General features: G+C 47.0%; 1 protein-coding gene across 3 annotated transcripts; it reads right to left on the bottom strand.

Moving 5' to 3' along the window:
- On the bottom strand, positions 1-27463 carry GAPVD1 (GTPase activating protein and VPS9 domains 1). 3 transcript variants are annotated; one of them, XM_080356090.1, is made up of 26 exons: positions 27315-27463; positions 21162-21377; positions 19915-20758; positions 18652-18738; positions 17572-17706; positions 17264-17453; positions 15350-15510; positions 14552-14681; positions 13559-13684; positions 12861-13034; positions 12415-12555; positions 11818-11952; positions 11149-11268; positions 10582-10659; positions 10085-10452; positions 9487-9574; positions 9314-9394; positions 8545-8667; positions 7926-8055; positions 7426-7535; positions 6679-6838; positions 6018-6205; positions 4453-4666; positions 3837-3909; positions 2787-2984; positions 1-2108 (listed from the first exon to the last, which is right to left on the bottom strand). In XM_080356090.1, the coding sequence occupies exons 2-26, from the start codon at positions 21344-21346 to the stop codon at positions 1968-1970; spliced, it is 4380 nt and encodes a 1459-aa protein (XP_080212216.1). In that variant the 5' UTR covers positions 21347-21377; positions 27315-27463; the 3' UTR covers positions 1-1967. The 3 variants fall into 3 exon arrangements, with proteins under 3 accessions (XP_080212216.1, XP_080212218.1, XP_080212217.1); XM_080356092.1 differs by having other exon boundaries at positions 12415-12477; XM_080356091.1 differs by having other exon boundaries at positions 14615-14681.

The following is a 27463-nucleotide window of genomic DNA, read 5'->3' as shown; positions in this document are numbered from 1 at the left end:
TAAAACCCAATTGCAGCACTACAGCAACTTTCATACATCGGTCTTAACTTCTCAGATATTCAAGTAATAATGAAATATTACAGGACACTTCAACATAATTAAACTTATATTGCTTTGAGATATGATCTAGCCATATCTTCAAGGGCATATTTGTGCTTTGCTGCTGAGTGTTATTGGTCAGGGCTGTGCTTGCCGTACTGAGTTGGGTGTTCAGCACCAAAACCCCACCAAGGCTGAAGAACTGGAATATTGCGACGCGACACGGGCTGCGTTACCGCAGTAAGGCAGATCCGAGGATCTTGTTTCTGCTGACTATTGCTCCTCCACACAATCGAGTCTCTTCTAGAGGAGAACAGCTATCAATACAAGAAGAGAGTTACCATCCCACCCTCTCGCCTGTGATTAGTTTGGCAAAAGTGCTGTCCTGAATGACAAGTGAGTTTCTTTAATTATGCCTTTGACAAGTAGCACAGCCAATCAAGCACTTGATACTTCACATGAATTGCTCTAATTTCAGTTATCCAAACGATTTTCCCAAGTACTAGTTGCTTACAGGTTTTAATCGTCAAAATGCACACTCACTTTGAAAAGAATGCGAGGTTTTGTTCTCTTTCCATTCACAGACACCAAGTCCCACTAACACATCCCCCTGGCAGAAGTGCAACCAACACTCTAGGAGAGCAAGAATAATACTGACATGAAACGTTCAGTGCTCACTGTCCTTTTCCACCGTAATTCCAGCTAAAAAAGAACAGCAAGTGCTTATACACAGAAAACAACCACCGGCCATCGCTCAGACCGGCGCACTCATGAAAAGTCCATGTGGTGTTGTGCATCAAAACCTCTTTCAATTGATAATTGTCAGTTTAAGGGAAAGGTGGGGCGAGAAATCTATAAAACACCCTGAACCGATGCCATGATATGTTTCATAAAGAACAGTGTTCTAGTTTAAAATACTTTATATGAACAGTAAAACTTGCACTGCTGCATAGCAGACAACACGAAGAACATTAGTAAAAACATTCACTGAAACCCCTGGCATATGTATTTAATGTCACTAATCAAAATATATATTACAGTCCAAGGTTCTGTTAAGGATCTCTGGGGTTTGTACAGTATACACAATACTTCAGAAAAAAATATTACACTAAGGTATTTTATTTCTCCTTTTTTATATTAGACGTATCTATTGTAACTTACAGTCCCTCTCCTCCATATACCCAAACCTTTAACACCCTAATGCCCTAGCCAAAAAGTGTCTAGCTATCTAATAAGCCCTGTCTACTATAAATTCCAGTTTTAGAAATTTCAATAATCTTAATTACATTTTAATAAATAGTTCAGTTTGCCCTTTTTTCATCTCAGCCTTTCGAGAAGTCCTTTCATCACCAAACCCATATGTCACACCTGTTAGAGGTCAGAGAGGCTTTGCTTGTTTATTCAAAGGATAATGAGTCCAAGGATAATCGCAATGCATTAAATATAGTTATAGAATATTTACACTGTCCTCTCAGGTTTTAAATTTAGGTGAAATATAATTGATAACTGACGTCAGCTACTACAAACTTTCAGTGTGGCTGGTGTTTATTAATAAAAGGTGTATTAAGCTACAAAGTATACTAAGTGTTGCCCTGATTCTTCTTGTTTCAGTTTTCCATTAGAAATTAAATGAGGTGAATTATTCACGTGAGTAAGAATTCGGGAAAGGGGTGGTGGAAAAAGCATGAAGAATTTTCTGCATGCTTTGAGATTCCAAAATACCTGAAAACTGTGGTCCCTTTTGAGTGCCAGTAACTACAGGGGAGAAAAACGCAACCAAAGAGAAGAGGAAAATCTGTTAAATTAATTTGATTAGTAAAGGTGTGTTTTAAAATGCCTCAGTTCTGTACAGTATTATACAAGGAAAGTCCCTTCTTTAGCTTTTGCGCTGTTGTACATTCTCACGTGCTCTTCTGCTTCGCTCTCAGCTACTTGCGATCGTCAATAGTTTTAATGAATTCAACGGCTGCCGTGAACTGCATCCACCAGTACGATTCTTCTCCAGACAAACAGTTGGCATAGAAACTACTGATGTACTGAACAGTGGACAGCAAGCAAGGCGGATTGGCCTGAGGGTTAAATAAGAGAGAGAAACTCACAGCTCGTTTGCAAAGCTGAACGTGAAATGTTACGAGATACAGAACAGAAGTACAGTTCTATTCGCGCGGCGACCCCCACGGGTTTGTAACACGCTATCACCTAACGTATCTGTGGGGCAGGGACTGGCTATCCAGACCTCCCCACCTCACACGCTCCGAAGGAATCAGACTTGACCAAAGGAGCGTATTTCCAACAAGGAAAAACAACCAGCAGGCCAAGAAAATAAGGGTAACACCGGCACTATCTACAAAAGTAATGGAGGATTTCAACACGCGGAAAAGCCAATTGTTTCAGCATCTTGCACGTGACAGACCATTCTCCAAACGCTCGTGTGTCAGACAAGGTGAGCAACACAAGGTCCCAGTGCGGACGTGTGTCCCGGAGGACACCCCGAGCAGGCACAGCCCATGGACGCTGCTGGACACTCACAACACCCACCCCCGGGCTCCCGGGGGGCAGGCAGAGCCTGCCTGGGGTCAGAACCCGTAACTGATCACATTGCTGATGTTTGCTTGAACCGGCTGAACTGGATCTGGTTTTCAGTCTGGCATGCTCCCAATTACCCAAATACATTCTGTTTCTTCCTAGAATTTGCTTGTTTATTACAAAAATTAGCTGGGGTTTGTGATCTTTGTAAAAGAACTCACCTTTATGAGGACAAAGACCAGAACAGGAACAAAATCATCTGCCCCAGGTACTGAATCTTCATTTGCCAGACTAAGCAGGTTCATGATGGTTGAACACATTCGCAGGATACACTGTACTTTGTCTCGGGGGGTTTTATAAGCGCTTATTGTGCGGATTTCAGACTGTGCAGATGGCCACGGTGCCTCCCGGAGATACACCTGGAAAAAGAACACACCACGCTGCCAGCTCTTGTTTGTCCGAGCTACACGGGGATCTGAAGCACCGGAGACGTGTGGGGACCCGGAGCAACGGGAAGCGCTGCGCCAGGCCGGTTACGTTGCACTCACGATGAAGGCGGCTTCCTGCTGTGTTATAGTGAAAACTACAAGGAGCCAGCACTCCACGTGCAATTAATATAATTAGCCTGTGCTTCTCCTCAACTTTCCCAGCACACAGTTCCAGATGAAGGCAGAGCTGTACAGCTCAGTCTCCTGCATCAGCAGCATCAGGAACACGCACCGTTCTCAGTCACACCACTCAAGTGCTGAACTGAGAACAAGGACGGCTGCGCGCACAACGGGGACGGCTGCAAACGTCCCGTCCCTGACAGGCTTCTCAACCTGCTTTTAGTTATCCTGTTAACCATGAGCAAAGTGAAAGCACTGGGCAAATTCACAGGTCTGCAGAGGTTCCACTGAGGCTGGTTCTAAAAGCCAATGTGGCAGCTGGAGACCCCAGCCACGGCATACAAATCACATCAGAACCATAAAGGGTTCAAATCTCGTCTTTGAAGCAAATTATCAGGAAGTTACTGCATTTTAGTGCCCTGTGGTATTAGTTCTTAAATCTTACTATCCAGACAGAGGTATCAAACTCAGAAAAGAAAATGTTTGGAATGATCAGTGGAAGATACCAAAGCACAGGTACAGCATGTTCCTGCTGCAGGGTGACAGCTGTCACAGACAGAAAAGCAATGCTTCTACGTGTAAAACACCGACACTCTCCCCATCCTCAACACAAGCAAAGCCAAGCACCTGGCACACACAGCAGAGAGAAGGAGAAGTCATTACCTCGGGTATCTGCAGTGCTTTGTGGTTTGCGGTCACCACTTTAGACAACCTCTGTATGTGCTCGTGGAGGACCCTGCGGACAAACACAAAGAACAGGAGGGAAAAGTAAGCAGCAGCCAGCCGTCCCACGGCAGTTCCCACTAACTGTAATACTACAAGAGGGATGTATATAATCACAGTGGCCCCACAGCTAACAGATAGCAGGTTAACAGGGGTGCAGAGGATTTTGCCATACAGCCAAGTACAACCGCACAGTGTGTGTTCTAGAGCACAGAACCCAAAACCCCAAATGCATGGGAAACGCTGTACCCAAACCAGGAGCAGTGCTGAAGCAGGCCTGGGTCATTCTCTCCGCACAGACACTGGCAGATCTGAAAATCTGCAGCCCAAAGCATTACACGGATAATTTTATTCTGTTCTAGCAGTTTCTTGCAAACACAAACTTTCGCACATGATGCTAAAGCACTTCATTGCTCTTTTACAAAACATTCTGAAAGAAAACATGAGTCTGTATGGCGTGGCTGTCTTGGTCAAGTCTGCCACACGAAGACTGCGCAGCTTCCGTCTGCACCGACCGCAAAAGAGAAACCAGGTACTTCCAATTACATTAACTTACTGGTCACGCAAAATATCTCCATCCTGATTAGGGTAGAATGCAAGTTTGAAAATCCGATTCATCACGCTGCGTTCTATCGCTAATTGTGCATCCTGAAGCTGCTCCTCGCTGGCATTCTGCCATATGGCGTCCTGAGCCATAGCCCCGTAGAGGAACTGAAGAAAATCCTCCACTTGGGCTGTTTTATCGTCTGCTGCTGTGAGTTTCTGGAAATCTGATTAAAAAGAGCAAGAACGTTCAGTTAAGTTAAAAACATTATTTCTGATGGGTTTTCTGGAAAGAAGAGCCCAGACTCTACTTCCGACTTCTAGCCAGGCAGCACTGCCGCTCTGCTTTGCCCATGCCCCGGTAAGGGAAACACAGGCATGAACATTGGAAATAAATGCAAGGGTTAAAGGAAAAGCACACAGAACACATTTAGCAAAGCATATGGTCAAAACCCTCTGCTTGATACCGTGTTAATCACTTCCTCTGCGGTACCAGCTCTTCTGCCTCCTTCCCAGCCACCCACAGAGATAACACCCAGAACAACCCCTGCAACAGCCGCCAGCAGGAACCGGCGCACGCAAAGTTGTCGGATGCTGAAAAGGGGATGGGTGGCGAAAATATCACGAAGACCCATGTGTACCGTTTCCCAGACCTACCTTGATCAAGTACGCAGAGTTGCAACATTCATATTTATCTACAAACTACAAGATGAGTGATGCGGCCAAGTTAATGCAGCGTGACCAGATCTCTGGCCATTCATCGGTTCCACGTTCCCGGCGCGGCGCGGCAGAGCCGCGGCTCACATCTGCCAGCAGCCTGCGCGCCAACTGCTCTTCCAGAGCGTCCAGAAATAGCTGCCTGCTTTGTGGCCAAGGTAAGGGCTTTAACTCCTTCCTGGTCACTGAATCTTCTACCAGAACTTTAATGCCAGTAAATGTAAGTTCTCATGTTAATTCCAGCCTATTCAGGCACATTTAATATGCAGCACTATATGCTCCAGGAGTGAGAACTGACTCCAAATTTCTGATGATTTCATTAAGTCAGGTATGTGTATAAAGAACACAGAAATAGTTTAAGTGACCCTCTTCTGAGAGAGTTGTCTTCCTGGTGCCAATATCCCTTACGCTTCCTATTACCAATATCCCTTACTACTACTATTCCCCATACCTTCCAAGGTACAACCATGGGTTCTGTACCAAGGTCTGCCTGCTGCAACTTAATTTATCATTTATCAGTAGATCTAAAATAATTAAAGGTATTCATGCTTCTTCCATGGGGCAGATGCCCCATGATTTAGCCTAACTTAGATGTGATTTAGCCAAACTTTTTAGGCCAAGTGAGGTCAAACTACCTTCCTTTTCTCTTAGCCCATGAAAACTGCAGTCACCATGACTTAGCTGCCACAACATACTGTTCAGTCGCTGTCTATTTGAGCCGCTAATTCACCAGCTGAAATGAAAACTGGTTTAGGGATCTGCTCCTCCGATCAGAAGTTGTATTTTAAAACATTAACTGGAGTCAGCATCTAAATATGGAGTAAAGGAATATAAGCATTCCACAGTCCGCATTAATCTTACCTTGAATAAACTCCCTTATTTTCTTTTCCTTGCTCTCCAGCAGCAGCCTCACACACACTGTGGTGAAGTATCTGTTGGCCACTTCTTTATCTCGCAGAACTCTTTGCAACAGCCTTTCCAAGTGCGCTTGTGTTGTCTGCAGGCCTTGGCGACATCGAGTTAAATAAGCGATATATGGAGCTCTTTTCCTAAAATACAGAGTGTTCTACATTACATTCATAATAAAGATAGAGGCTAATAGCTTTATAGACTGCAAAGCTGTAAAAGAGGAATCTTCAACCTGTTGTTTTTCAAACAAAGACAGCACCTGAGTTAGGAAGCTCTGCCTTGTACAGATTTCTCTGCCTGAATTCGCTGCTTGCAGCACCCGGAGCGTTAGACCAAAGCACATCCCAACAGCCCCTCTTGTGTGTTACAGCTGAACATTGGCCATAAACTGGTTTAACCCGACTTTATCAGTACCCGGACCGACTTCAGGTCCAAGTTTTTTTAAGCTGTTTGCAAACAGGAGAGACAATTTCACCACTTTGTGGGGAAGCAGAGGTGTAATAACCTGATTTGGTAAGGTACAATTTAAAACAAAGAGAGATCTTCCCAACCTGCTAGTGAACAAATGTATGCATTTGGAAACGCATTAATAATAAGATAGCGAACAAAGTACCTATAGTCCTCCGCAATAGATGCCAGCAGCTTTCGACAGGTCCTGTTATCGAAGCGGCTCACGCATCGCATGGTCTCCTGCAGCTGGGCCATCAGGTTCTTGTCCTGGAGGTTGATGGCTTCGGCCAGCTGGACTTTCAAGAAGCACACGATTTCATTATCTAATGAAGAACAAAGGAAAGTTATTAAGGAAAAGAAATGTAGGCATGATGAAAATAGAAATGTTTTTTAATAAGGGAAACATGCAACAGTTAAAACCAAAACTTCTGTACATTAAGCAATAAATGTGATTTTAGTAACAATTTAATAAGTGTTCCTGAATTTTCCAGATATTAAGCAATAAGTTTTCATATCACTATCTTATTTAGAACCATTCTGAAACATGAAGAGGACCAGATAAGGTACAAATTCACCTGTCTGCAAATGAACCTAGATGGGATGGAGGGATGCAAGCACAAGACACATACATTAAGTCAGCCTAAAGGCTCGGTAAATGATCCAGGTTACTCTCCCAACACTGCAGCATGATTGCCAAGAGTATTTTGGGAGCCTGTTCCACAGCTTTGGTCAGGCTCTGCCTGCGCTCTGAGACACTTCATCACAAACGTGAGACGTCGTTGGCAGGTTTGTTCGTGGAGGAACAAAGAAAACATTTGGGGGTGAGCAAGTGGCCCTTCGTAATCTGTGGATATGGGACCAGAGGTGGCACACACAGTACAAAACACCTGTATATACAAGGAGCATTTACCTTCAGGGTCTGTGTGGTCTGGCAGACCGTTCCTTGTTGAATGTGTCAGCATTGGGAAGGCAACAGAATCTGCTGAACAAAGTGCCAATCTCAATTTCTTCTTCGCATCCCTTAAAGAGGAAAAATATTTTCTTAACAAAGTTGCTGCGAGGTCTGCGTCTTCAACGAGCAGGGCTCGCTTCGGGCAGGGGTTTGCTTTTAATACTGCCTAAAAGTTATTTCATATAATTGTAACACACCGATGTTGTCAAGACTTCAGAATATCAGTTCTTTTAATATAGCACCAGTTTCAAAGGAATTTTCCTAACACTGAACTGCTCTGTCCACCCCTCAGGTTACAATATTCTCCACTTCACCAATAGAAACACAACAGTTTGAGATGCTTCAAACTAAAAGCACGTAAAAGTTTACAATTAACCCCTATTAAGATTTCTGCAGGAATCAATGACGTGGCTTCCACTCTACCTCGTGGGTAAGACCAAACCTGCAAACGGATTTACCTATAGGAGAAAGCGGAGCTCTGCGGCTGCGCTACTTGACTTGCAGAGTCCGGGAGATCATCTGCAGACATGTTCTGCAAAGCCTCGTCGCGCGGAGAGTCGTGCACGCTCTCACCGTCCCCGAGAGCCTCTGTGGAAATGGAAGAACCAACGTTACAGCTGAAGACAGTCAGGAGAACAGCTACAACAACTCTCTATTTTCTTCTTGTTATTCCAAGGCGGGGGACAGCAAAGAAAACAACTTGTCCTGAGTAAGTGAAAAAAGGGTATCAAGAATATACAGTTTACAAGTCACTGAGAAGCAATTATGTCAGTTCTGGAAAGCAACAGACTTCTTCAGTATCCATTAAAAAATACAAACCCAGACAAGCACAAACCCAAAAATCTGGTAGAGATGTGCTATTAGCAACCAAGCAGCTCAGCGGCGATGTGAAAGCTCGAGAGTACTGCTGTGACTGCCAGCCTGAGGGACTGTCCCACCGGTCACTCCACAAATGTCCCTGGTTTGGTGTTCACGTTGTTCAGCTCTTAGGACTAATGTTCATCTAGGATACTGATGTGTTTTTATCTTTAAGGAGGAGAAGCTATGTTGGTGCTGATGAAAAAGCCAAGTTCTTACCTGCACTGTCGTAGTTTGCTATAGCTCCTTCACTAGGACTGGTTCTCTTAATTGCGTTCCTGTATTTGTCCAGAATGTCCTCCGCAGCTTGTGCCTGGGCACTGACCCTCGGGCTGGGATCATCTGCAAACACCATTAAAAACAGCAGCAGTTAACTCCATATTGTGCCAACTGAAAGCAAATACAAAATTTAGACCTAGACATTTGGACTCTGTTTTTAGCCACATCAAACAAATAGCTGCTTGTGTTCCACGGACCCACAATTCAAACACATTTATAATGTCTGAAGCAAAAGCAGCAAAAAAAGTACAATGAAGGTGAATAAATAAAGCCAGATCCTTAGCATATTTATACTGTATACACAAATGGTTCTTGTATAATGGAATAGTTCTAGAAATGATTAGGCAAACAGAAAACTGAACATTCAGGCTCAAATCATGTTTAATTTAGCACTGAAGTAATTACTACGGGAGCGTGTCTGCAGGTATCCTTACAGCTCAGCGGCGATAAGGACATGAGCTTTATAATGAGAAAAAAAAACCATGAAGACTTGAGTGAATCCCCACCACTACACATACAGACAGAAGCATGGCAATTGAAAACCAGCCTTCGAGGCAAGACGTCTTTATCCGCCTTCTTATTCAGAAAGGCAGTTGTGAACATTAACTACAGTGGCATCTACCTTTCTGTAGAGATACCTGGTGGGTACTCTGCAGCCACCCAGGGCACCTTATGAGAGAAAATGACTACAATGATATTATTCACATACCTTGAAGCGCTGGGTACCTGTCAGGCACCATGTCATCTTTGTCTTTTTCTTGTTTTTCTTTCTTTCTAAATGGAATAGGAGCTGAAAACGCAAGGTACGTTATCAAAGATTATTCTGAGACAACGGACAGACTGAAGAAACTAAGGAAGCGGCTCACGCGGACAGGACCCTACCTTTGGGCATGGCAGACACAAAACGCTTCCTCCACCAGGGCTTGTTCCTGTCAGACTTCTCATCGTCACTGTCTTTTCGATCTTCAATCTACAGAAGGGCAGAGTCTACATTTGAGCATCTACCACATCAAGTGTAAAGACAAACTTTCTCCTCAACGTCAGGTTACGCTGTGTGGAGTGTAAACCAGAACTACAGTGGAGCACAGAAAGGCACAGCGGGCTGCGGCAGAACAGCCCTCCCGAGGAGGGCAGCCCATAGCACAGAACCAGACTGCAAGAAACTTACATTTCACGTGGTTCTTTTTGAATTACTTTTCAGGATGCTGCAGCATTTTAAATTTAAACACTACAACAAATCTATTTCTGAAGCCCCACCAAGTCAAGCAAAGCTCATCCAGTAAATTTAAGGGAAGCCAGATTCATTTAAGCCACTCTGAACATCTGTCGCTTTAGTTTGTAAAACATTATTGTCCGATGTTTAAAAGGTAACCAAGTGCACTGTAATTCCTTGGCTAAACACATTTAATAGCAGCTTTCTGGCATTAGATGCATAACTAATGCACGCTAGAAAAACCAGAATGGTATGCAGCAGCCTTACCTCTCCCCTGGAGGAGTCCTTGCTGGGAGAGGAAGACGAGGACTGAGACGCAGCCGCCAGAGCAGCGGCGCCGGCGCTCGGCATGGGCAGCTCCCTCTCCTCGTTGCCAGGACGTCTGTTCCAGCCGGGGTCGCTCATGGGCCTCCGAACTGAGGACACTATATCTGAGCTCCTGCTGCGGACCAGCCTTTCTGGGTAAGAATGCCTCTGCTTGAACGCTTCTAAATCGGTCGGAATTAAAGTGTGAGACCCAAAGTTTGGTAATCGGGCCTCGTTACCTCCCATCGCTCCTTCCAGGATGGGTGGATCCGGTGGTGGGTGAGAGGGTCTTGCATAGTGCACTTTAGGCCTTACTACGGCTGATACACCTGAGGTCATAAACACAAAAGAAACCACACGCATTTCTCTTAAGGTTCCTCCAAACTAGCCAACACTAACACAGGAGCATTGAAAACGCTTGTTTTTTTTTTTAAAAAAGCTTATTCTTTCCAACTCACCCTCATTTGAGGACAGAGGGTCAAACAGTGCAAGCAAAGAATCTGTCTGAGAAGGAGGAGACGTCAACTGACTGGCTCCTGAAATACAGAAAGGAAAGAGTTAGCACTGTCACAAGAACTACCTACAATAGAAGGGACATTGGGAAAAAGCCCTCAGCAACGCGAGTTTACAACACTTATATTGCAAAATACTTCAAAAGATATTCTTGTATAGAAAGATCTCTGGGTATGCTGAAATTAGCAAAGAATTACATCACAGAAGTGCAGAAATCTTGAGGAGAGATCCAGTTCCGAAGTACAAGAGTACAGTCAGTTTAATCAAACCAAATTAAGAAGAGGTGATCTTGGATCTAGTACTCAAGGGTTAGTACTATCAATACCGGAGTCTCTTTGTCAAACAAATACAGTGCAAGCAAATAAGGAAAACGTTAAGCTTAGCCACCAGAACTTTGAAATTGGAAGGAACTGTAAAATTTAATGATTCTACAAATGTCCTTTTAAGCAACGTTGCAAGACATCAGTTACCAGAGATGTGGATTCTCAGTTACAGGTAAGGAGCTCAATTACCGTGGGCTGTTTCATCCATGTCAGGACTTGTCACAGAATCTTTTCCCCCAAAGTCAGAGCTGCATTCGGACCTGAGATCCTCAATCTTATTAGGAATATCTTCAGACGTTGCACTAATACCTTACACATAACAAAAGAAGAATCTGTAATAGTCTTTCAGAAAAGAAGGAAACAAAAACCTGAAGGTGTTAAAATGTTTGGTGAACACCGCAATGATCAAGTCCTATCTCACAGCAGCACCTACAGGCATTTCATTCTGAACTTCTGTGCTCCTAAAATAACATCTCTGTTCTACATCTTTAACTGTTTTAAGATAGCCATGAATATGCTTTGAAAACTGGCATTAGATTCTTCACTTTTGCAGAGAACTAAGAACTGAAGTAGATATATGCTGATTTACCTAAATAAAAATAGTTGTGACACTAAACTAAATGCAAGAAAGTTAGAAGTTTCTTCTACATCAACACGGTTGCTGTTGTAGCAGAGTATTCAGTGCTCTGCTGCCCTTTTTTTCTGCAAGATGAACAAAGAATTACTGCTTTGAAAATTCCAGAACGAGTGCAAAAAGTCATTTTGTGAGTGAAATACCACACAACTAAAGCAAGCGCAGCAAAGCGGACGCTGACCACGTCCTAGCACGGCGGCGTTCGCAGAGGCGACCAAACCCACCTGAGACGACGCTGAGGCCCGGCGTGCTGGGCCGAGAACTGACCTCCCGCACGTCCGTGTCGTCAGACGTGCTGCCCAGCCCCGAGCAGCTCTCCAGCTCCTGCAGCCTCTCCTCCTGTTTTAAGTCTGGAGCCTCTACAAAGGGGAGCAATGAGAGCAGAGAGAAGAAGGATCATTACTCAGTGCCCTGATCCCTGCGTGTTCACAGGCGGAGGGAAAGGGGCGGTTGTGTGTTTATTTAGTGCACGAAGTTCTAAGCTAACTCAGCCACTTCAGGCTGTGCAGACAGCAGCGCTCGCCCTGCATGGGCATTCCAGGAAGTTATTACTGGTTTAAGGACTGTACTGCTTAGGGACAACAAGTCTCCATTACCCAAGGTAAGCTGTGATTTCTAAGTAACAGTAACTCTCTCACAATGCTTTCCACCTCTCTCTGCTCAGGAACAGCCTGTCCTGTTCACACTGGAAGTATTCACAAAGACTAACTTAACCCTAAGACAGCAATTTCTTGAAGGACAGAAAGAGGTTGTTGCTTGGCATTACATGCCCCTGAAAGAGTCTTGATTCATGCTAAAGAAATAAGCAAAACAGTTCTGACCTGAGTCGCTTGGCAATACTTCCACACTCCAGGCCTCGCTGGTGGTTTCTGATATGGTTGAACCTGTGCAGGGATCAAGCAACACGGATCCTGAACCTGGTAAACACAGCAAGCTGCCTAGCATGTTCTCTGCAGCCGCACCTGCAAAAGTAAAGCCGGAGCACAAAGCTAGATACAGGCCTCCTGAAACAGCCCTAACAACAGACAACAGTAACAACACCTTTCAAGTGTCCTTAGCAAACCGGTCATGAAAGACAACGTTGAAAAGGTAGAAATGAACAACCAAACACAACACAGGTCATGCACACAGAATCCTCCTACAGAAAAGCTTCAGTTTAATCAATGCAAACACACCTATTTAGAAAGAGGGGAGGAGGGCTCTGCAGCCTCGCTATTCCAGAGCAAGCATGAAGCATCTGAACATGCCAGGTGTACCAGCCAGTTACCTGCTATTTCTTGCAAGCGATCTTCATCAATATTTGGATCGAAGTCACTTCCCAATACATCCGTACTCCAAGTTTCGCTCACGGTTTCCGAGATGTCTCTGTCATCAGTCAATCCCATCATATCACGGATTTCAAACTTACGGAGCTTGTCATCAAGATTATCCTGGGTCGTGGCTATGGAAAAATAAAAAGCTCTCAGTTTTTTTTAAGGGCTTTTCCAATCACTTCTGCTTGAAAACAGGAAAAAGAATCCAAACAAAACAACCCTCTAACTCTGTCAGGTAAAAACAGTGCTGTAAAGTAAGGCCTGTAAAGCACTATTATACTACTCAAGAGATGCTGCCCAAAAATAGCTTTTAAGCACATTTGAGACATAAGAAGAAAAATCTTCAACTACACACAGTGACATATTGACCAAATTGTCAGACAAAATGAATAAAATTCAGTGCACTATCAAGAAACTGATGCAATTTCTGTACAAAGAACTTATCCCAGAGAAGCTGAGGCCTCCGGAGATCATCCAAGTCCAAAGCCCCGCTCAAAGCAGGGTCAGTTACCGCAGGTTGCTCACGGTTACGTCCAGGCATGTTTTGAGCATCTCCGAGGCTGGAGACACCACTCTGGACAACCCGTTCCAGCTTGTGGCCACCATGCCCTGAGCGGGACCCGCGGGCGCTGCCGCGCGCCCGGGCACCTGCCTTGCTCGTGCTCCAGCAGCTGCAGGGCCTCCACGCCGTTGCTGCCCGAGGGGCCGGCGCCCAGCTCCGACACCGACTCCCCCTCCAGGTCCAGAGACGACACCGAGTTGGAGCGATTCGAAGGACCTGCGGAAACAGGCTTCACTGTAAAGCTAATCTGGGTGACAGCTCCTAAACATACAGCGTTAGCTGTATATATACACAATTAACTAGAAAAATGAAAACAAATGAACCAGCAGTTCCAGTGTAAAGTGCTGAACTGACGAACTAAACGTACACTTGCCCTACTCTAGATCCCTATTCTATAGATACTTAACCTGCCCTGTGATTTGTACTTCCCACGTTTACAGTGTCATGCGAATTAAAATAACCTACAAATACAGAAGCAGAAACGGCTGAATCTCACCATTACCATACTTAACTGTAACAAAAAGTCAATAAAGTCTTTGCCATTCATTTGTTTACTTGTCCAGGAATTTGTTTTCTGATTGTGAAGAGAGAGCGCGAAAACTGAATTATGGAATTACACTAAATAACGCAGGCTGAGCCTGAGTCATCTGTACAAACCTCTTCAATACCGCAAATAAACCTCTGCCTGCTTCTGTCTGAGGTTCCTATAGAGTCCAGAATGTATTCTGAGATATGTAATAGCTTGTTAAAACATGATGAAAAGTAAGTCTGAGAAGCATAAGTTCAGAGCTAAGTTAGATTATCTTAATAATTAGTACTGCTTTAAGTTTGAAAAGAAAAGAAACCCCTGTTTTCTCTTTCTAAATACACTTAGGCTTTTCTTCCTAATCCTCAGACTCAGTGAGGCCTCTGCAGATCAGAATGCAGCTGCAGGCTCTTTTCTGCGCGTGGCGCTCAGGGTGGCACAGCACAGCCTCCCGAGCAGCAGAGGACAGGCTGACCGGCCCTATGTGACACACGTGCCTTTACACTTATGGAAAAACAAAAGGACAAAACTTCTTAAAGACTGAAGTAGCCCTTCACCTTCAGATATTCCTTCCAGATTATCACTGCAGAGGGAAAAGCGCAAGGTTTTATCAGGTTTACCATGGAGCTTGTTTTCATCAACGGGGACATCTCCTTGCCCACCATCTGCAAGCTGCATATTTAAGACCTGGAGAGTGGGGGAAACAAACAGGACTCACTTAAACCCATCTATTCTTCAGATAATTAAACAGTGAACAAAACACTGTGCTCATGTTTTGCATTTTTTCCCCTAGATGTTAACGGCACAATCAGATTTCTAACATTCCATTTGAAAAAAGCCAATTATCTCCCAAGTCAGAGCTTGGAGAGAATGTAGGGACCCAAGATGGGAACACGAGGCAAGTCCTGATTATGAGGGAGCCGCCAGCTCCTCATCACATCACGTCATCACCCAGCAGACTAATATAACATGCGGGCTGATTGTTACAAGGCTGCAAAAGGAGATAAACCCGACTACCAGACACGGCTGCAACGCTAAAGTTCAGGTTCTTCAGACTCAGTGACAGCAGCCCAGGTTTGCTCTGAAGCACCAAGGTGACAAAGCCTCTGCAGAAACCCACCAGGCTCACTGTCCTGTATTAACATAATATATCGCTTCTCACACCTTGCAGGTATACCGAGTAAGGGGAAAAAAAACAACAATCAAAGGGATATTTGAAAGGTACAACCCGCAAATTGAATAAAGTAAGGATTAAATTCCCACTCTGGATTTATTACCCGAACGCGGTGTCACGGTTTAACTGTTCTGCCCTCAGGGAACGCAGAGGCTGCGCCTCCCAAAGCGTTTCCGCGTACCTCGTTTTCGGACATCATGCCGGGAGTGACCTGCGGAGCCGTCCCCAGGGAGATCACCAGCACCTCCTCCGCCTGAGCCGCCGTGACAGGCTCCTGCGCGGGGCCCTCGTGGTCCCCGTGCTGCTCCAGCTGCATGTTCGATCTGCTTCTGCTACGAGTTGCTGAGGAAATATTTCAAAACACCAACGTCAGAAAGTTTTTCTCTGTTTAAGGAGGTAAAAAGAGACAATACAACTGAAATACAGAACACCAGTGCTTTGAATTAATAATACGCATACTAAATAAACTTAGAAAATGAAAAGTCAGACTTTGAGAGATGTGGTGTTTAAATTGGAATGCTGAACCATGAAAAAGCAAACTTTCTAAATAAAAAAGAGCAGACTTTCAAAATAAAAGTTTAGAGAAACCTACGCAAATTCAGGGTATTCAACTCACAGAAAGACCCTTAATGAATTAACTAGGGAAATGAAGATTGTCACCACCACCACCACCAGAGGTCTAACTTCCCGTGGTTTATAACTTTCATTAACTTATTTGGGAGATTTTTTCTCCTAAAAAGCAGGGAAATCTTATTCCAACAGCCGTCTCAGACCCAGACACACCATTTCAACACCAGGTGCTCCACGCTGCTTGTTTTTTGACTCTCTACTAGTTTGGCACCGTGGAAGGAAAAACACCCCACGGAACGACGGTTTCTGAGCACGGCAGCACAACAGCAGTTGTGTCCGTGTCTGACCCAGGGACAACAAGGCAGAAGTCACACCAAGGTTTGATTATCACACAAATGCACACGAGGTGTTTAGAAAATGACACAGACATACAAAACGAGTTTCATATAGAGATCAATGAAGAAATCTGGAAAAGCAACCGGCGGGCAAAGCAAAGCAAAGCAAAGCTATGTAACGTCACATGCTCGATGGAAAACGGCACAGAGAACGGAAAGAGGGCATTACCCACCAAACGGGGTTACTAGAGTTATATGAGCTGAAAGATTGGCAGCAGAAGTGTCCCAGGCAGTAATGGCTGCCAACTGCTGTCCTGGATTTCGAAAGCATTAAAATGAAACAAAAGAAATCAAAACTTTGAGCAAAAACTATTTTATACCATAAAATAAATGCTGTTGTGCCACTGCTTTACAGGCACAAGACCAGAACCATTCAGGAGTTAAAAAAAACATGGGATAGATGTGTTTGGGGTTGCGTTTGTGGGCTTTGTTTGCTACTTACCATGCTTGAAATACTTTCACCCTGTTACACACTAACACCAAATCTCCCAAACAAACAGAAATATCCCATGTGGTCATACTCATGTAAACATACACTGAAGAGTACCACGCTGCCCAGTTTAAGGGAAATATCATTGAAACAGAAAAGTTTAAACTCAGAAATTATATTCAAAAAGAGAACAAAAACCCAAACATAAAATTGCATTACTATACACTAACAATTAGAATTAGGCTGGGCAAGTAATGGAGAAAGAAGAAAGCTTCTGTTCTCAGCACATACTCTGGAAGTTCTGCTCTTGCTTTTTCATCCTCCTCCACATTTGCTCTCTTCTGAGACAAACATTCAATAGTTATTCTACCTCACTAATTAAGCGTCACCGCTTCGGTCTTCCCGCTTTCCCAAGCGACCTTCCCTTCCCTCCCGGACCTGCGTCCTCTCTTCACCTGCCCCTCGTCCCCACGGCGCCAGCGCGGCCACCGGCACCGCGCTCAGGTTCAGCCGGAGCGGAGCAGCTCACCACGCACCGCACAGCAAGGCACCCACTGCCCCTCCATGCTCAGGGGATCCCTCACCATCGGCACAGAAAACACAGGAACTGAAGCTGTAGTCAAAATGTTACCCCAAGAAATGACCGGAAAATGGCACAGAAAACGTACCCAGGTGTAAGAAGTCTGCTTGCCCTCCTTACCTATTGGTAATCGATTTTTCTTGTTAGCCGGAGTAGTTGCAGGAGAAAGCTGTGGGGTATTATACGGAGTCATTTCCAGGCTGCTGCTTTTCCCTGGTTTGTTCTGGGGTAGGTTTGCCAGCAAGTTTTCCAAAGCCATCCGATCTTCCTTAAGTTGATCACTTGACATTACATTCCGCATAAAGCCAACCTGAAAATGTAGAATGCGCACAGCTGAGATCTGCAGCACAAACCACCAGCGCTGTTCACCCCACCTGTAAACACGCGGGGCCAGGTTTGTAGCTGTAGCAAAGGAGCGGGGCTGTTACCAGGGCCGTGAGCTGGCTGTGCGTCACGTACACCACGGTCCTGCTCAGCCCCTCCAGCGGGTTCACGGGAGACATGGGGGGAGTTTCGACCGCCCGGCCGTCAATAACCACATCCAGGAACGCAGCCACACAGCTCTGCACAGAGAAAAAGGGCTTTACATGGACACCATTCGCTGGAAAGAACAGCACTTATGACACCAGTTGAGTTTACGCTGTGATACAAGCTTTGCTTCCTACTTCGCAAATCTTGAGAGAAAATGTCACATATCATTAAAATCACTGAAGAGCAAGCAAGGAAAGCATGCTGTTAGTTTCAGCATTTCCTTCGTTCCTCTTCTGCATTCAAAAGTGTTACTTAAGTGCCTTCTTACAATTTTTTAAAAAATTAGACTGCTAGGCCAATTAAACGGCCCCTTCCTGAAGCACCTGCCGAGCGCAGCCTGAAAGTGAAACCAGGAAGCAACACAACATCACTTTCTAATCTGATTGAATGGTACTTTTTAATGAATCCAAAACTTTGTATGATGAGTGTGTAACAATCATACTTCACAAAAACCTGAAAGTTACACAAGCAAACCAACAGCTTCTTAAACAGATGATAACACACCAAAGATCACAAGTGTCAGTTCCTCTGAGGAACCTGATTTCAGTGTTGCTACGGACGATTCACACTAACAAAGAGCAAACTGAATTTAAAAAAGCAAAACTACACAAAAAAGGAACAGCATGTTCTTGTACTAACAAATTACTTGGTCTTAAACCAGATTTCATATAGAAGTTGTCTTTGGATCAAAGTGTTTTCATCAGGTTCCGCAGAACAACTACAGGCAGTAATTGAGCATTTATGTTCAAAAGGTAACTTGCTTTTATTTCTTGTGTTTTAAGTATCGCATCAGAGTAAAAGTGAGAATCCCTGACCCTTAACTAGTACCCAGAACTTTGTTCCCAGCTCCGTGCAGGATTTGATCTGCTTCTCGGCCCCTGTAACTCACAGGTTGGTGAGTCCTCCGCAGTGTCTGCAAACAGAGGCTGCGGAAGGCGAGAGGCACCCGAGCTGAGCTCTCCCAGCCCCGCTCTTACCTTGTCGAACTTGGCCAGGCTGCTCTTGGTGCGCGGATCCCCCTCCTCGGCGCCCGTCATGGCCAGCTGCTGCAGCAGCCGCCCCACCTGCGGAACAGGGAGCGAGGAGCGCGCGTTTCAAAACACCCCCCTGCTGGACCCCAACTCCACAATTAGCCAACTCATCTCCTTCATTCTAGATTTAACACTCCAAGAAATGCTTCTGGTTGAGCGGACAGTCTCGCACTTGCTTTCGGGGCATAAAAAGTGCGAGAAGCTTTAGAAAACAACAGTCGCCGCATTAAACAAGGAAATCTGCACACACAGGGTGCTCTGAGCATCCGCACTTCCCCAGGAACAAAGCACGTTTTGTTTTACAACACGTCAGAACGGAGAGTTGAATCTAGGTCATGCTAAACCTGCAGACGTTAAAAGGCTGCATGGATTTTACTAAGAATATTCTGGAGGAAGGAAAAAAGAGCAGGAGGGGTAACCCTTGTTTCAGAGCATCTGTTCCCCACCAACCCCAACTCTCCATTTCAGTCAGCAGTGGCAGGTTCTGCTGCAACGCGGGGGCAGCAACGCGGGGAGGATGGTGAAGTGTCACAGAGAAACGCCGGCAAGGGCACGGCCGCAAAACCCACCAGGACGCGACGCGGTGGGAATCGCGCACCGTCCCGCTCACGGACAGCGTTAAAAAGCAGGTTTCGCTGCTTGTGTGGAGAGCGTCCTCAGTCAAACAGTGTTGCTTAATACCCTCAGACACCCTCTGCATGCTGTCAAACTGCCCCAGAATACATAGAGACAAAAATGCGTCAGGAGGGCCGGGGAACAGTGCCAGGTCCCCCAGCAGCGGGTAACTGCCCCACAGCGCCCGCGGCTGCCACACAAGGCGTGTGCAGCACAATGCTGCATCTTTCGTGCAATACCCGGCATAATACTTAACATTAGCAAGAGCAGCATAACATCAGTTTACACACATTCCAGAATTCTACTTATTGCCACTTTTACGCTTTAGTTCCATTTCTTATAATTTCTTTTTATAAAGTACATTTGCAACTCTTCTGAGAGATAAAGGAATACATGTTATAATTGTTTTAAGCTGATATCTTCAGCAAACAGATAAACTTCAGAGCAGCCACGATAACACAAGTATTTTGTTAGCATTTGTCTTACAGGTAGCAGGGACAGCAACTTTTCTGTAGTAACATTAGTAGAAAAAAAAGGCCAAGAACATTTCTCATACTTTTCATTTTTTAAAGACTACTTTAAAATGACTCATACCTGCATCAGGTTAAATCTTGCCACTTCATTTATAGGAGCATCAGAAATGATCCCGTACTGCTCTGGGTTCACGATCGCGGGGCAGATGAAGCAGGCGAGGAGAAGATCCGTGCACATGGCTCTGACCTCCCCGACCTCCAGCCTGTCCACGCACGAGAGCGTTTTGTACATCTGAGACACGATCCAGCGCAAGCTGTGCGGGAAACAGTACGTGTTCTGTTTGAGATACCCAATGAACTTGTTCACCAAGGTCACCAGCTTGGCCTCATTGGAGTCAACCATCTCCTGCACTCTCTGCCTGAACTTCTCTGTGCCTTTCTCTCCAAACAACTTTTCCTGCTGAACCGGAGAGAATCTCTCAATTAACTTGTTTGGATCGGTTTCCAGGTGGTCTTCATCTTCAACCAGGAGCTGCATGATCGGCTCATGCAAAGTCGCAGTAAGAAAAAGCTTTGCGGAGAAGAGTCCTTCAGAGAAAAGCTTGAATAAGATGCTGAAGGCACAGGTGCCTCGTCTGAGCAGCCGCCGCGGGTTGTCGCTCTCCTTGAGCTCAAACTCAATCAGGTACCGGAGCACCTGCAGGAGGTAGCTCTCATCCTCCTGCATGATGCAGTTGCCGTAAATGGAGGTGAAGACCGTGTGAATGACGCTCTGAGTGTTGTCCTGGTTGAGCTTCTCTCCGGCAACCAGGCAGGACGCAATAAGCCTTGGGTTCTCTCTCAGCCTGTTCAGGAATTCTCCATAAGCCGTCTCCTGAAATCCCAACTGCTTATATCCGTCCACGAACTGCGTGTCCTCCAAGACTTTAGCATGCTGGCAACACTCGGCAGGAGAAGCTTCGGCACTGTAAAGAAAAACATTGAAACAGTTTAAGTAATTCTTAAGCAAATCAACTTCATAAAAGACGCTACGTGGTCAATCTCTTACAAGACTACCACCAAGGACAAGAGTCTCTCCATACAGCCAACACAAATGATTTAAGAATTCAAGAATAAGGAGAGTTCGTTCCCATAAACTATGAACAGAAGAAAACCAAATGAGATGTTACACAGAGGCGGCTTCAACAGCCAACAAGGAAGTTTCAGGCGCGTCAGATTCCCAAGCAGAGATTCCTTTTAAAACCTGACTATTTCTATGATTAGTACAGCAAGGGACTCCAGACACTAAGTGTGAAAAATCTGATGGATCTGCTGCAATTCACAAGGTTTGGGAGCTTGTTCTCCCCAGGACCACCCCCACCAAGTCACCTTGTAATGATCAGTCTGTCCAAGTTAATCCTCTGCTGCTTGGAAATCCACGCTGTGCGGTACAGCTTCTCTGCTGTCTTCAGGACGTCTGCATTGAGCCTCTGAATCAGCTGCTTTTCTGAGTTGACGTAGAGCCGCTCCTGCTTGAGGTGATGGGCCAGCGTGTGGATGTCCAGCTTCACCATCTTGGGCAGCGAGCGGGTCCCACGGCGTCCACTGCAACAAAGAACGAAGGTGCACCAGGCGCTCCCAGCGGCCGGGGACGCGGCCTGTCTGCCCCAGGGACGCGAGGAGCAGGTCACACAGACGCTTGGCAGGAGATCTTGGCACATTAGGATGTTCTCTAAATCCAGAACCCACCACCTAACGACTGTCAGTCCTTCCTAATGCAAGTTTCCTAACTGCCGGTCTCATTAACCCCTTGCACAGTGGCAAATGATGTTTTCGACTCATGAACTGAAATAGTGGTAGCACGGCGCTACAAACCTCCCAGCATTGGCCTTTCCTGCTAAAAAAATGTTCAATAATAATAATATTACAAATTAAAAATAAAAATAAAATCAAGTGTCAACAGTGAGATGAGGCGGAGGGAGGAAGCCCGGAGACTTCGCTCAACAGTAGAATTCATTCAGAAAAAATTCCTCAAATATTTCAATTCAGAAGGATATTTCTTTGGGCCACGATCCAAAAATGTTGTTTTAAAGAGAGCAAAACTGCAACAACCATAGGAATTCATAGCACACCGGGGACAAAAATCTACACAAACCACCGTTACGTCTCAATGTAACATTAGCTCTGACTTCATAATTAGACAACATCTTAATTACCAGTCAGATAAACAGAGTACCACACCATTCAAAACATGTTCAAGGAGCTAATCCATCTAAAAATTAAGTCTGTGGAAGAAAAAAAACATCAACTGCATTAATGCTGCCAAGGGAAGGGGTAGAATCGTGCAGATCAGATTATGTTTCCATGGAATTAATGATTAACTGCTCTGTGTCGTCTTCCCCACCAGAGCTAACACCACACCAGCTCGTTTGGGAAGACAAGAGGGCTGGTCCAGCGCCAGCCTGTCCCGGTGCCCTGTCAGCCGCGGTGACGGACGCGCCGGACGGAGCAGGCCCGGCGATGAGCCCCAGCGCCGCAGCTGCGGGAGCCGCTGCCCCGCGGCCAGGAGCTTCGCCCGCACGACGCGACGGCTCCTCCACGCCCCAGCAGCTACGGACACCGTCCCGGGCACCGGCCCCGCGTCCCCGAGACCTGCGGCTCAGCCTGGCAGGAGATGATCCCGCTGAAGAATACAGATTAGCTCCCTAATTAGGCACAGGTTTTACATTTGTTGGGTCTTTCTATGCGGAGAAAGGCCGATCGCCGGGCGCACTGACAACCATCGCTGCTCCCTGCGCGCCACGAAGCTCCCCCATCTTTAGTTTCAACCTCACAACCAAAACCCCAGCAGTGACAAAAAGAGATGCTGTCACAAGTCTTTATGCAGAAAACATTGCAATCTTATCCCGCCTGATGGTTCGGAGTCCATTCCTACCAAATACAGACAATCACAGATAGAAAGCCTTCAGAAAAACCCAACCAAACCAACCCGCACAAACACAACCCTCAAAAAACCCAAACCGAATACCCCGCAACCCAAAGCAGCGGCTGCAGCTCACGCACCCGAAGAGGAGATTAAGGAAGGAACTTCAGGGATGCAATAATGTACATGTTTTTAACTAGGACAGCCTCAGAGAAATTATTAGAAAAAGAAACACTGACGTTGCTGCCAAAGCTCTTTGAGAGACAAATAACAACTTCTTGCAACAAATTTATTTTTAGTCCTAGAATTTTAGGGCTCACAGAAAATCCCATAGCGTTAAACTTGATACGGCCTGCAAACCCCGCAGCAACTCGTTATCCGGCTGTGAGCTATCGATACCGGCCGGGAACAAGCAGTTGCACCCATAGAAACATACGCACCGGAGACCTGCAGAACCAGCCGCTGTCCCCGCAGAGGCTCTGCGGGGCTGCACGGCCGGGCTGCTCACGGCTTCCCAAACCTCGGCACTGCCACCCGACATTCTCCACTCTAAGGTGTCCACCCACGCTTGTCCCGTCGGTGCAAGTGGTTCTGCCGGTGAGCGAGCGCCGGGGCAGTGGGGAGCGCACAGGGAGCACATGGGGCAGTGGGGAGCACACGGGGAGCGCACGGGGCAGTGGGGAGCACACGGGGCAGTGGGGAGCACACGGGGAGCGCACAGGGCAGTGGGAGCGCACAGGGAGCACACGGGGCAGCGGGGAGCGCACAGGGAGCGCACGGGGCGCCGCCGCAAACAGCCGTTGACTCAGCCCGCGTTCCTGCGCCTTCGCCTTGCCAAATTTCAAAACAACTTTCTATTTTTGGGTCACTCATTATAAACACATTTAACAGCAGACAAGCTGATTAAATGGCTTCTGAGGTGTCTCACACACTTACAAATAACGTTCCCTCTCTCACGGTTTCGCTCGCGGTCTCTGTTTTTCCCACGGCAGCTGTCTCAGCCCCAGGGGTGCCCTGAGCACCTGGAGCCTTCGGCCTCTACAACTGCCTTTTTCTCCCCAGCCCACAGGTGGGAGCAAACGCCAAAAGCCCAGCCAGCACAACGGCGGCTTGGAAACAACACACTTTCTGTGCTGAGTTACGCTTATCAAAATAGCAGTGAAATTGCTGGTAACCTTTTCCGGAGCTAGAGACAATTTAAAAAATATATATATATATATATATATCAGTTAATACTCAGAAAGCAGACAAGACTCCCACACAGCCCAGGGTCCTGATGTATGTGTCCACCTGCCCAGCAAATAAAAAGAGCAACAAAACTAGGAAAGGTCGGACTACTGCAAACCAACGTTGTACCACTTGTGACACCACCCGAAAAATATGGGCCTTGCACATACTCAGAAAGTGAAGTTACCGCCTAACACCCCAACGATCTGTGCACCTCCCCATGACAGAGCATCGCAGCCACCACGGACATCGGAGCACTGAGCCAACAGGAGACGCTGCACGTTGCTGTGCATTTTTTAAACTAATGACCGCTGTAAAGCTCGGGCCCCACACCAAACAAGGCTCTGAAGGACGACCATTGCACCTGCACCTCTAAATATACTGATTCCGTGACTACTTGCTCGTGTCCTATCAACCGGCGCTATTCCCGTGTCTATCTTAACTGTCGCTACTGTAGAACAGCATAAATCATGAAATCAAGAGAACTGATTTGGAACCAACTGCAGCAGGTCAGTAAGTACCACCGCGTTGTCCAGAACTATGAAAATCCACAGGGTTTTCCTGTCAGTCCACAGGATGCCAAGAGATTTTACCCTATGTACAAGAAAATGGATCAGCTGCCTCCCCGTCTTTACAACCCTCCATGAAAATTACACTAATTCGGCTGGTAGTGCTGGCTACTGAAATTCAGCTCTCTGAAGAGCAATGCCTCGTTCGCTCCCGTTTACTGGTTTTTACAAAAGGATTCTCTGAAGCCACACAAGTGCAGCGAGAACAGCGCAAACAGCCCCGTCCTCCCCGCAGGCTGCGGCGACACGGGAGAGCACGGAGCCCACCGCAGGTACCGAGCAGGCTCCCCGCGGCGCCAGGAGAGCTTGCGACACAGCCCAGGAAACCCAAAAAAACCCGTTGAGCAAGACACACACGTTATTACTCCCTTCAGACACTGGTATTAGTGACGCAGCCTGTCTTGAAAGAAAAGCCCTTGTGTCAGTAACACACCTACACGACACGCGCTGCTCCCCTCCGAAACCCTCCCACCTTCACGGCCAGCGTGAAAAGACAGGAGTTGCCTTCTCGGACCTTCCCAGGCCACGGCGCCGCCGCAGGCGCTCCGGCCGCGGTTCTGGGTTTGGTAACGCGCCGCGGCGGCAGCACCGCAGCCCAGCCAGCGGCGGCAGCTGCGCGGGCACCAGCGCCAGAAAGTTGCTGGTCAGATTGTCGGTTTCTCATAAATGAAAAGCTGCCCATAATTATCCAGGTACCTGATGTATGGCTGCCATGCACCATACCTGAAATAGCAGATGGCCGTAGTTGTATAAAGTATCTAAATCTCCTAAACTGTCTCCTAACAGTCTGCTGCGGCTGAAAAAATAGCAGATGTTAAATCACTCCTGCTATCTACACATTATTTTTCAATTCTGGCAATTTCATTTTGATACAAAACCATTTCAGTTTTTTGTCGGTTATTTCAAGACTGTTCGGTAACCAACTAAAAGCTGCGACAGGGTAAGAGCTGCTCAGCACAACAATCTAAATGATTTCACTTCATGATGCTCCACCACATCAACAGCAAATCTTGCGTGACCTGGCAGCATCCGAGACGTCTTGCGCTGCTATCAGCGCGACAGAACCCAAGACCACCTCCGCCTTTGATGAGCGCAGGCTATAGATGGCTTCCCACGTTTGAAAGTCCTGGAAAACACTACATTTAATCTTCAGGTACCAAACTCCACCTTACCAAGTGTGGCACACAGGAACAAGTGATATCTCCATTGAATATTTCTGCAATTGGGCTGACAGAAAAGAGATGAAATAGTAAATACTGCTCGTACACCAGATTCTTCTTCCTCCTCCAGCATTTCCTGCTCAGGGTTATTTTCTCCTCCCGAGTCTCGCTACGCAAGGCTCAACTTCCAAAGCAAGTTTGGGCAGATCCAGCGTGGGCAGGGCAGAGCCAGGCAAAGCTGAAATCACTCTGTCTTACTGAAAAAATAACTCCTAAGCTAGCCTGAACAGCCTCCGTGCTAATGCACCCCAGATGAAGTACCTCTTTCTTCATCCATATCCATAGGGACAACTAACAAGCCTCATTTCCTTATGCAAGCGAGCCGCCCATCTCCCAAAGCTGAGCTTAAAAAATTCCCATTCTTCAGTAGGATAGTTCACCGTGACCCAGGACTCATCTGCTGAACCCGCATGTTACAACATCTGCCACCTCAAAACACGCGCACAACGTGCAAAATGCATTTTGATTTGCTTCAGTTCAACTGCCTAATCAATATTAATAGGAAACTCATACCTCAAGTCTGCTTGTGCCCAGCGGCCGCTCTGAACTAGCGCTGGGCAAACCGTCTGCCCAGCAAGATGCACGTGCGAGGAGCACCTCGTTCCTCATGCTTATCAGTAACACACAGGACCAGTGGGCTGCTAAATTATCTGTCACGGTATTACTGTGTTGCATAAAATCAACAAAAGCATATAACTGTGCTAACGATCTACTCCAGCTGCTGGTGATGCTAGAAAGAGGAGTTCCCCCTATGTAAGGGGTCATACTCACAAACTTTTAGGCAGAAGCATCGCGGAACTCCAAGCCACTCGAAGTGACAAAGCCAACCCGATCCGAGGAGAGCAGCTCCCTCCCCATCCCGAAACATCCCACCCGCACGCACCGCGAGGGGCAGCTGCTATAGGGAGAGTGTATCTGCTCCAGGGCCTGCCCAAGCTCACACCAAACCCCTCACATGGACCCTCTTATGTATCTGGGGGGACCCTCCGCAGCAGCAGTTTCCTAAAAGCACCATCGTGCTGCTTTTCCAGAAGCGCAGCATTTCGCACTCCACGTGCTGCCCGTGCCAGTCCCCCCTCCATCAACTTCAATGTGCAGCCTCTACGTGCGAGTCCACTGCGTCGCCCACACGCCAGCGTTCCGTCTGTCCGTCCTGTCTGTCCGCGCGTGGTGTCACACGGTGCCAGACCTTTACCGAACGGCTGTTCCTCCGGAGCACCGTATCGTGACTTTGCAAGAAAAGAGACAGATAATTGCTCGACCAAGTTCTTCAGCGTTAAGGGTCTATTGCGAACAAAAAAGGGAAGTCGCGGTGCTCGCCAAGTTATGAGTTTTAAACCCGCACATCACAAACGCCACGAAGGAGGCGGCGGGGCCGCTCAGAGCCGGCTCGCAGCGCCCGGTCCCCCCGCGCCCCGCGCCGCCGTCCGCGGCTCCTCCGCAGCCCCGAGCGGCTCCGGCACTGACATGGCAGCTGGGGCCGGGCGGGAGCGGACGAACCCCCGGGAACCCGCACGGCCAACTTGGCCCGGGCCCCGCAGACCCCGCGCCCGGCTCCGGGCGACCCCCCCGCCCGAAATTCAATGCAAATAACACAACGTACCGGCCCGCGCTCCCGCCGCGCCGCCCGCCCCCCAGCACCAGGCGGGTCTGTCAGCCCGGCCCGGCCGGCCCTGCCTGGCCCGCTCCGCCTCCTCCGAGCAGCGCGGGAGGGCCGCGGGCAGCCGAGCGGGCGGGGGACAGGGCAGCTCT

This window comes from Nesoenas mayeri (genome assembly GCF_963082525.1).
Source record: "Nesoenas mayeri genome assembly, chromosome: 18".
Lineage (NCBI taxonomy): Eukaryota > Metazoa > Chordata > Aves > Columbiformes > Columbidae > Nesoenas > Nesoenas mayeri.
This window is presented reverse-complemented; position numbering and strand designations above follow the sequence as displayed.